Here is an 11,618-nt window from a genome sequence, read left to right on the forward strand (position 1 = left end):
ATGCAAGACGACTGTATGACGTCGATAGCCTGACGATAAAGGCACGACAACAGTCGGATGAAACGGCTGAAATGACGACTCATGCGTCCACGTGGGACGGCAGAGCAGGAGTGGGCATATGCTCTCCATTATCCCAGCCCTGCCTCAGCGCTTACTGGGAGAAGAGACTCGAAAATATTGCGGAGATTTTATTGCTTAGTTCCTCGACACTTATAAGTGGCTAACTTCATTTGGGCACCGGGTCATTGTGGAATAAGTTTAAATTAAATGACAGACTCTCTTGCTAAAGCTTCTCTGGGTGGCCCAGTCGTTTCCATTTTGCGGGTTTGGTGTTAGGTCACCAATATTTACAAAATCCTGCCTTAATCAAACGGCTGCTAAACAACCTATACTACCGAATGGGGACTTCCAGCATCCGCAGTTCCCCTGGACTTCTCAATCATGCCCATCACGCCAATATGACGTTGAATTTAGGAGATTGTAATGCCGTATTTTACTTAAATATTTATTTGCAGAGGGCTGGTCAGACGCAGTCCCCTCTCTGTCACTTCTGTAATAAACCGGAGGCAGTTGATCATTTCTTGTGGTCCTGTCGTCGATTTTCGCTACAATGAAAAATATTTCTCGAGGCTCTGTTTCACGAACTCTGACTACCACTGAGCTCCCAAATTATCCTTTCTGTCAGGGCCTTGGCTCTAGGCGTCAGCTACAGGGACGTTTGCCTTGTCCTGCATACAATATCTCTGGCAACACAAAAAGATCGTTCTGATAAATAATATCATCCTCCTTTCCATTTCTTGAAAGTTTATCGTGCAAAATCTGAGTTTTATTTCATTCCGGCACGATTCCTCATCAATTTCTCCATATAATCTTATTTTACTTTAATTGTAGCGCCTGCTCCTTGGCCAATAACCCGCAGCGGGTATGGGCCATAATAAGGAAATTATCGTCACGATCATAATCATCACCTGATGAGGCACGTGCAAATGCAGCTCGAGTATTCGCTGTGATATACGTATGGCTGACGGCGACCAAAGGAACACTGAGGCCGTCTCAACAGGTACGGCTAAGTCAGCAGAAAGACCGCCAGCTTTACGACGCGACACGCAGGCCGAACGCGGCGGTTGGGCAGCAGCCGTCTGGAGTCTAGCGATAACCACCACAGCGTTGTTGCTGGTGTCGATCGTTATCACCGCCTTCGTTTCGACCACCGTGTTCGGCAGCCGGGCTTTTTCGCAATCTGGGGCTCAAGCAGGGGTGTCTGTGGCGGTGTCGACTAGCCCGAACAGGAGCGGCGTCTTGAACGCGATGCCCAACCGGGGCGCAGCCGGAGCCTGCGACTCAGAGGCGTGCATGGAGCAAGCGCGTTTGCTGCTCCGCCAGATAAATTCCAGCCGAGACCCCTGCGACGACTTCTACGCGTACGTGTGCGAGGATTGGGCGCTGACGCGGCCGCTGCCTCCGGGTGCCGAGAGGCTCTCCATGGACACTATTCTGGTGGACGGCTACGCCGAGCTGCTCGCCGTGGAGCTGCGCGAGAACGCCACGAGATTCCCCGCGCTGCGCTTTCTGATGGACAACTGCCTGCACCCTCAGCCGAACCTCTTCCCCACGCTATGCGCCATGTTCTTAGACGCGATCCGGCTCAAGCCATGGATGGCCCGAGCGTCGTCGAGACACCGAAGGCCAACGGCGACTGAGGTGTCTCGCAAGCTGGCCGTCGCTTACCGACTGTTGGGAGTTGACGCGCTCTTCAGGCCCTTCGTTTTCAAGGGCGGCTTAAGCGCCAAGCGTTTCGTCGGGCTTGCAGAACCGTCCACAGTGCTTATGTCGGGCCCGCTGGATAAGAAGGAGTACGAGATGGTCCGAAGGGCTCTCGCGCCCCTCTTGGTCTTCTTCCAGAACGTTACGGATACGGATCTGCTGCAGTTCGAGGAGCGCCTTGCTTTGATGCTGAGTCAACCTCAGCTTGATGCAGAAGCTCTCGCCAACGGCAGCACTGTCAAAGTTCGCGACCTCCCTATCTTGCCGAACTTCGAATGGACGAGCTTCCTGCAGAGCGTCTTTGACAAGGGTCTGCGACCCATCACTGACAAGACGTACGTCAAGCTGAGCTCGCCTGACTACATTGTGCGTCTGACGCGCAGCGACTTGCTGCAATTTACGAGCGAGCTGCTGGGATACCTCGTGTTCCGCGTCATGATGGTATTGTCACCGCTGCTCGATGACCACGACGCGCACGACCAGCTGGCCTCGGTGAGCTACGCGCGGCACCCGGAGTTCCCTCAGGTACTGCCGCAGGCCCACTACTGCCTGCTCCTACTCGACCGCTTCGAGCCGAACCTGCCTCTCCACCTGTCGCGCCACTTTGCTGCGTCTCTTCTGGGCGGCGAAAGCGTCGTGGCTGACATGATGTCGACGCTTCGTGCGGTGCTCTTGGAAACGGTGCAAGCGCGGTTGAGCCTCACGAGCAATGAGTTGCGGGCGCATCTACGGGACAAACTGAACGCCGTCTCGTGGGAGCCTCTCAGCCCACCGGATCTGAAGAAGGGCACTGTGAGGACCGCCTACGTAGACGACATCTACCCGAGAAACTCGCAAATGCCCGCGGCGCAGCTCTTCTACAACTGGATCCGGAAGTCCCACGAGAAGAAACTGATGTCGCGCATGAACCACATGCGTGGAGCAGGAGGCGCCACAGGCTACCCGGGCTGGACGGGTGGCTTTCTGAGCGCCGAGAGTCGCCTGGTGCCGCCTTACGATCGGCTCGAAATACCACTGCCCGTGTTCGACTTGTTCCTCAACGCGGACCCCGCGCTGCACCCCTTGCAACTGGCGCGGGCTGGGCCCAAGGTGTACCGATCGCTGCTCCGAGCCATCTACCACTGGGCCTACAACTTCGAGCACAACGTCGCGGAGGACCAGGAAACCAGCGGCGGGAGCATGACGAGTCGTATGGACGGACTTCGGCTCTGCCTCGAGCGCCAGTACGCGGCGGTCGCGTGGGCCGATCAAAGGATCCAGCTGGACGCGTCGCGCACTTCGTGGTCCGACCTTTGGGACTACCTGGCGCTGAGACCGTCGTTGGACGCGTTTGTGCAGTTTGCTCGGCTCGTAGCGCCCGACTACCGCTTGGCGCTGCTCGAGCACTGGGATGCTGGCCAGCTCTTCTTTGTGTACTACGCGGCCAACCACTGCGAGAACAGTAATCAGCGCTTTCTGCGCAGGATGGCCGCTCGTGGTCCCCACAGTACCGCCTGGTTTCGCGTCAACGGGCCTCTAAGAAACGCGCCCGAGTTTGCCCTGGCCTTCGACTGCAAGCCAGGTTCGTTCATGAACCCAGTCAACAAGTGTGTCTTGCATCAGTGAACTCTGCGGGAATGAATGAAACACGTGTCTTGAAGACATGACAATTAGAGCGCTGGGTTCGTTCAGTTCATTCCTGCGTTTTTTTTATTTCTCTGGCGTTCCGTCTAACGTACTGTTGCCATTCCGTCTTCACGTATGTGTGGCATGTCATTTTGCATTTTTCTTTTTTTGCGGCTATAACGAAGTAACGAAGTAGCGGTCGTCTGTCGTCTCGTTTCTTCTGTCCTTGTATATACCTGCGTTGTAATTCACCAATAACATCACGTAATACCATTTTATGCGACTCTAGTACATGTAGAACGCCTAGCAGATATGTTGTTGAATTTCAGTTATATGTTAGTGCATGTCTTAACGTCATCTGTCTACCAGCAGTGTGTCTCATAGCATGCACATTGCAGTGCTGAAGTTGCATGAGACAGTTTTGCCATACATGCATGATTAAAGTAAATATTTTGATATCGCTGCTTTTATCTATGCTAGAAGCATCTCCAACCATCAGTCTACGCAACCTGCAACAGAAAGCTAGTCACTTGAAAAATGTTCGAGGGCCTCTTTGACAACTTCAATATTACTCGACGTAGTACTGCTGCGCTACTCAAGTCATTCTTTCAACTCATGTCCTCTTGTTACTCGCGCACTGACCGGCTGACCAAGTCTTCTAAAACCACAAACGCATGCCACCTACGACACCTGCGGTTTCTGTCTAGTTCTGTGATGGCTTCCTGACTCCTTGCTTCCCTTCATCATCATCATCAGCCTGGTTACGCCCACTGCAGGGAAAAGGCCTCTCCCATATTTCTCCAACAGCCCCGGTCATGTACTAATTGTGGCCATGCCGTCCCTGCAAACTTCTGAATCTCATCCGCCCACCTAACTTTCTGCCGCCCCCTGCTACGCTTCCCTTCCCTTGGAATCCAGTCCGTAACCCTTAATTACCATCGGTTATCTTCCCTCCTCATTACATGTCCTGCCCATGCCCATTTCTTTTTCTTGATTTCAACTAAGATGTCATTAACTCGCGTTTGTTCCCTCACCCAATCTGCTCTTTTCTTATCCCTTAACGTTACACCTATCATTCTTCTTTCAATAGCTCGTTGCGTCGTCCTCAATTTAAGTAGAAACCTTTTCGTAAGCGTCCAGGTTTCTGCACCGTAGGTGAGTACCGGTAAGACATAGCTGTTATATACTTTTCTCTTGAGGGATAGTGGCAACCTGCTGTTCATTACCTGAGAATGCCTGCCAAACGCGCCCCAGCCCATTCTTATTCTTCTGATTATTTCAGTCTCATGATCCGGATCCGTGGTCACTATATACCTGCCCTAAGTAAATGTATTCCCTCACCACTTCCAGTGTCTCGCTACCTATCGTAAACTGCTGTTCTCTTCTGAGACTGTTAAACATTACTTTAGTTTACTGCAGATTAATTTTTAGATCCACCCTTCTGCTTTGCCTGTCCAGGTCAGTGAGCATGCATTGCAGTTGCTCCCCTGAATTACTACGCAAGGCAATATCATGAGCGAATCGCAAGTTACTAAGGTATTCTCCATTAACTCTTATCCCCAATTCTGGCCAATCCAGGTCTCTGAATACCTCTGAAGGTCTCTGAATTGAATAGATCGTATCTCCCTGCCTGACGCCCTTCTTTATTGGGATTTTGTTGCTTTCTTTATGGAGGACTACGGTGGCTGTGGTGGCGTAGAGGTAGAACATCTTCGCGTGCAAGAGGACCGTGGTTCGAATCCTGGTGCCGAGCAATTTTCCACCGGATTAAAGAAAAATCCGCGTGTTGATAAAATTGCATAAACAGGCGTGGAGTGCGGTCTGATCCTGGTGACCAGAACCGGTAAGGCACTCCCTCACCAGAGCGGGATTGGCCACCCTAGTACAGTACTGGGCCACAACTTCCTATATGAGTACAACAATCAAAGTTTGGTAAGTGTCTGTAAAGTTTGGATCGAGTCCGATCAGGTTGATAATGATCGGTAAGGATTGATAAGGGTTTATACTGGTCGGATCAGGGGACAAAAAAAAAAAGAGATCAAAAAGCCGCTGAAGCATGCATTTAATCAAACGTCTACTGCTTCGTCAATCGCGGTGAGCAATATACCTCGCGTCATATGCGTAGAGATGAGCAAGTACCACAAGGTTTACGTGTACTTGGACAACTCCGCTGGAGTTTCTGCATATTTTCTTTTTTTTTTTCTGCCGCCTTCTAACTCTCCAGCTTTTGTCCCCTCGCCTAAGAAGCCATGCCTAGAGACGTCAAGCGATGGCGCTCATCTTTTTTCAGACTCTCCATTTGCAACCAGCCGCCACCGAGAACTACACGGGACGTCGCTCTACTAACCTGTTAAAGGTAACCTGCCGAGCATTAATATAGGCCGCCTTTGACAAATATAGGTCTTTCTATCGAAACGTTGGCCAGCCTTTCTGAGGCACCTTATCCCAGTTTGTAACTTTTATAGCGCAGTCTGATATCTCATCTGTCGACCCCCTTCTAGATTTTGGATTTTCATTAGCTATGAAAGCCATATAGAGAGGTAGGTTGTACTCCGTTGATTTCTTAGCTAACTGATTGATGACATGGATGTAATTCGTTATAGAATGCCCCTTCCTGAAGCCAGCCTGTTCTCTTGATTGAGTGAAGTCAAGCGTTGCCCCGATTTTATCAGAAATTACCTTGCTGAATGTTTTGTACAATACTGAAAGGAAACTAATGGACTTATTCCTTGGGACAAAATAACGGACAATTCCTTAACGCCTCCCTTATGGATTAGCATAATGTTGACATTCTTATAACTGTCTGGTACACTTGAGTGGCGAGGCATTGCGTATAAAGGGCCGCAAACTTTTCAAACATAATATCTCCGCCATCTTGACTAATCCGACTGTTACTCCATCTTCTCCTGCCGCTTTTCCCCGGGACATGTTTGCAAAGCCATTTAACTTCATCGCTAGTTATACAAGGACCCTCTGTATCCTGTTGGTCAGTACTTCCAATGAAGGCTACGTGGCGACTCTGGGTACTGTAAATCCCAGTGTAGAAGTCTTCCGCGGCTTTTACTATATAATCGAAATTACTGGTGCCATTACCCTGCTTTTCTTTCACTGCATACATCTTGCCCTGTCTTACGCTAAATTATCTTCTTACTCATTTCACCAGCGTTCCTCCCCCCTTTTTTTTTACTGCTTCTTCACTTTTTACAATGTAATTTCGAACATCATTCACCTTCTTCTTGTTTATCAACTTTGACAGCTCAGCTAATTCAATCTGATCTCCTGAGTTGGACATTTTCATGCTTGTTCTTTATTTATTAGATTATTTGTTACTTGGGACAGCTTACCTACCTGCTGCCTTGGTGCGTTACGTCCCCCTTCAATTTCTGCTTTCGAAATCAGCCTCGTTAGGGCTTCATTCGTTACCTCTATATTATCTTCATCTTTCTGTTCTAAAGCTGCATATTTGTATGACACCAACCTTAATTCGTAGGTGTTTTCCCTGAATGCATCTATGTTGACCTGTTTCCTCTAGACTACTTTCGCTTTTTATCTCTTCAAATTGAGAACAACCATAGATTTCGGTAACGTGTAATCATTGCCAGTTATGCTAATACTTCTACATCTTGCACTATGCTGGCGCTGGCAGAGCTTATGGAATCTATTTCATTTCTTGTTTTCCAGCTAGGGCTTTTACAGGTACATTTCCTGTGATTGCGCGTCCGGAAGAAATATTCATTATTCGGATTCAATTCATTTCCATAAATTCTACAAGCGTATGTCCTTTGATATTTATAGAGTCGATGCCGTAGTTGTAAATTGTCTGTTCCCCGGCGTGCTTGTTCTTTCGCATTGAAGTCAACCATGCCTAGAGTATATTGAATTTCCACTTTTTTCATTGCCAATTCAACATCCTCCTAGAAATGTTCCATTTCTTCATCATCATGACTGGACGCTGGGGCGTAGGCCTTTACTGCATTCATTTATAAAACATATTTAGCTTTATTACAACGACTGCTGTGCTCTCATCAACGCTGTAGAATTAATCAATGTTGCCCGCTATGTTCTTTTGAATTGATATCCTACCTCGCATTCTATCTCACCTGGACGACCTCTGTAGCAGAGGACGTGACCATTAGTGGACACTGTATCATCATCATATCATCATCATGAGCCTATATTTATGTCCAATGTAGGACGAAGGCTTTTCCCTGCGATCTGCAGTTACCACGGTCTTGCGCCAGCTGATTCCAACTTGCGTCTGCAAAATTCCTAATTTAATCACCCCACCTCGTTTTCTGCCATGCGCGACTGGGCTTCCCTTCCGTGGGCACCCATTATGTAACTCTAATGGTCCACCGATTATCTATCCTACGCATTACGTGGCCTGCCCAGCTCCATTGTTTTTTCTCATGATGTCAATTAAAATATCGGCTATCCCCGTTTGTTCTCTGATCCACACCGCTGTCTTCCTGTCTCTTAACGTTACGCCTAAAATTATTCGTTTCATTGCTTTTTTTCGCGGCCCTTAAGTTGTTCTCGAGCTTCTTTGTCAACCTCCAAGTTTCTTCCCCATATGTTAGCACCGGTAGAATACATTGATTGTACATTTTTCTTTTCAATGATGGTGGTAAGCTTCCAGTAAGGATCTGGCAATGTCTGCCATATGCACTCCAACACATTGTTATTCTTCTGTAAATTTCCTTCTTATGATCAGTGTTCCCTGTGAGTAATTGACCTAGATAAAAGTACTCCAGCATAGACTCTAGAGGCTGACTGGTGATCCTGAATTCTTGTTCTCTTGCCAGGGTATTGTCGGCACTGTATAAGCCTCACCAATTTCGCCCACCTCCCTAAAGCCATTAATATCCCAGGTACAACCTGGTAATTTCTCAAAGAGCCCTGATAAGGTATACCTTCAATTAGGGGGGTTCGCTTGGTAAATGCAAGCTACCTTGAGTTAGGAGGGTGCGCCTGGTAAATGCTGCCAGGTTCAGTTTCCACTGGCGACCTGTCCGGACCCAGCGATTCTTAGCACCTTCTTCTGATTCGCAAGTCTGACCGCCGCATTGATCAGCTGTTCCGCAGCCGCTGGAGAATGAGGGCGAGCGGTTAATTGCAAGATTCATGAGGAAGGTACTGGGCAAATACTGCGCCGTGGAGGTCAATTCCAGTTTTGGTGAGAGATCGCCTTGTTGAAGCTTAGTGGGCCTTCCTAATTTAGTTGAACCTGGACTATCATAGGCCCACTGGCTCTCGACAATATCATATTTTGCCGGATTCAGGCACCGCTTTAAGCTTGAAAAATGTAGTGGCCTGGACGAGGATTCTAGGACCTTGAGTATAGAAACCTGATGTTCTCCCTCAACCCCATGCCACCACTCCCATACATATAGGCACATTGTGTATATACGTGGACAGGCAGACCCATAGGATACACACATCGCAAGAGCAGTAAACCATTCGCTGCAGAACACACATACGATTCATACCAACCATTATCTGGCGAAGCAAGCATGATTCGCATTACGTAGACATCAACTGGAGTTGAGTCAGCGTAATTTTTGGGTTTCTAGGAAAGTAGTAAATGAGCCTGACACAAGGGGTGTCGCTGGATGCGTGTTCTTCGTGTTCTCGTGTGCTTAACTATCTGTCATGACATTGAAATAGTCAGAGCTTTGTCCCTCTTCCCAGTGCAGGTGAACAAGTGAAAGTTGAGTTATTTTAAAACATATATCCTCTGATAAAGTAAGGTAATCTTGCCGACCCCGTCTCAGCTGTTTAAATGCACTCATAAAAACGGTGTATATGTGTACTTGGGTGTCTGAGGCTGCCTCAGTGCCGTCATGTATGACTTCGAGTTCAAGTAGATTATATATATATATATATATATATATATATATATATATATATATATATATATATATATATATATATATATATATATATATATATATATATATATATATATATATATATATATATATATATATATATCCACCGTATATTTCTTATTTCCTTAGGGAGGTGAATGTGTATAGCTGATCCGCCGTCACGCTATTTTAGGAGCTGATGTCATTGCCCTTGCACGTTCCATGAGAACATCCGTTGAAGAAAATGTGGTTCATCCCAATCCACGTCCTTCCGCACAGACTGGATGCAAATTTAAAGGTTTCAGCACCTTCCTATGATTTGGAGAGACCAGGAGACACTTCTACGTTGATTGATACTTGATGAGGCGTACGCACCACGATGCATGAAAAGAAAAAAAAATGGACATGGGGATAATCTTGACTGTTGCGTCTGTTCTACCTCTGAGGCTATTAAGCACGAGCTTCGCGTGTACCCGCAGTATGCGACTGGGCATATCACAATTTTAGCCACCATGTCATCTCTAGACTCCCGGCCTCCTTCTGAAGAAGCTTTTACAAGTACCTGGTGATGAAGCCGAGCATGAACTACGAGTCGCAGTCGCTGCTTTAGGCGTTTTATGTGAACCCTGTTTGGAGGATCGGCTGTGAATTAATGGGATTTCTGCCATTGATTGATATGTGTTGTGTGGTCTGGAAATAAGAGGGATGCGGATAATTTATGTACAAGTGAGAACAAAAGTCATCGAAACACGGAAGTTTTGGCCCAACTGCATACCAATGCGCTCTCACAGCCTGAAGGCGACTGGAAGGCATTGGTATTGAACTTTTAAGTTCGCAGGCCTGCGCGCATGCGTAATCCAATTTATTATTTCCCTTTGAGGCTGCTAGAGGGCATCATGATGCAATTCGGCCGCAGCTCCCATGTTCCTATTACTTCGGTCCACACCTATACATACACGCGTTTACATAGCTATGCGTATGCATTTAGTGTTGTGTGTATACTGGGCGTCTTACGTAACTTGTGCCAAATAAAAAAAATGCAAGCGCCGCGTAGCTTGACAGAATCAAGGTAAGGGTGTTTGCCCTCGCTTGCAGCAAGTCAGACTATTTTTTGTGTTTTGCCTAATTACATAACCTACAAATTACATAGCAATTACACAACTGCCTAAATATCATTTTCAGACCAACGGTGTCGATGAGAAAATTGTAAGCCCACCGTCCGGACCGTCAAGCAGGGTCTTTTGAGCGGGGTCCTATCGCAACGCGCAGCAGGCTCGGAGAGTGGTGGCGTCTGTGTACGTATTTCGGAGGCAGGCTATATATATGTTCGCGGAAAATTGCTGGTAGCGAGATTCATCGGCATAATTCGCAACACGTATTTAAGCGTAGCGTTCGTTCCCAGCGTCCGTCAGCTCCAACATTGAAGTGTCGTCTTCGTGCCACCGCCGTTGCAGTCATCGTCCTTGTACGCCGTTGTGCCGCCATTTTCGACAAGTATGCAATTGTAAACGTCGGCAACGATTTGGTTCCCGTATTCTCTGCAAAGAACAGGTTGTTCAGTGATCGATGAATGACGACAAGAAGTTAAATGTGCGCGTCGCAGCAATGACACAGTTTTCGCAATACTGTGTGGGGACAGTCAAGCGAAAAAAAAAAAAGAAAGCTACAAAATTTCGTCCCAACATGAAACCCGGCGGCCACAGATTCAGTCGCCGGGCCAGAAACACCCGCGGATTCTCGTCAACAAAATCTTGCACAACACATTGGTGATTAGTTCATTGAATATAGCGACCGTAGTTTTTGAACGAAGTTTTTTTTCTTTCGTAATGGTTGAATAAAAATAATGTTGTACCGAACCAACAGTTAGCTAGTTACACATTTGTTTCAGTTGTGCCTGACCGAGTCCAGAGTAATTGCACTAACTGTGGTTGCTACCACTTTACACTTGTCCATGCCGGCTGAACGTTTGCGTTCCATGTGGGTTCCAGCTTACAGCATTCCAGAATAACGTGACGTAGTAGGAAGTTACACGCAGATAGCGAGTAGAGAGAAACGGGGAAAATAGGTTGCACTGGAACAATCTTTCGAAAGCCTTGCAAAATAAATCACGTAATTCCTCTTTTTTCAGTTCGTTTCTGGTGCGACTGCCTAGCGAGCGATATTTTTTATTCTTTAATATACCCTCACGGTCACTGGCATAAGAGAGAGGAGTATGTAAACAGGAACAAAAAGGCAACAAAGACAAAAGATAACAATAAATGGAGGGAAAATACACTTTTGTTATACAATGTTATCTAGAGCGTTCTTGAAGAATTGATGATCCTTGATAGTGGCTGTCTCTGCGGAGAGGCAATTCCACTCTTCGAAAGTCAGGGGTAT

General features: G+C 47.3%; 1 protein-coding gene across 1 annotated transcript; it reads left to right on the top strand.

The window, feature by feature from the left end:
* Positions 1-1,308: 1,308 nt before the first annotated feature.
* LOC142570474 (neprilysin-2-like) lies at positions 1,309-3,369 on the top strand. Its single transcript, XM_075678858.1, has one exon. The coding sequence runs from the start codon at positions 1,309-1,311 to the stop codon at positions 3,367-3,369; it is 2,061 nt and encodes a 686-aa protein (XP_075534973.1).
* The last annotated feature ends 8,249 nt before the right edge of the window (positions 3,370-11,618 follow it).

The sequence above is a fragment of the Dermacentor variabilis genome, chromosome 2 (genome assembly GCF_050947875.1).
Source record: "Dermacentor variabilis isolate Ectoservices chromosome 2, ASM5094787v1, whole genome shotgun sequence".
NCBI classification, from domain to species: domain Eukaryota; kingdom Metazoa; phylum Arthropoda; class Arachnida; order Ixodida; family Ixodidae; genus Dermacentor; species Dermacentor variabilis.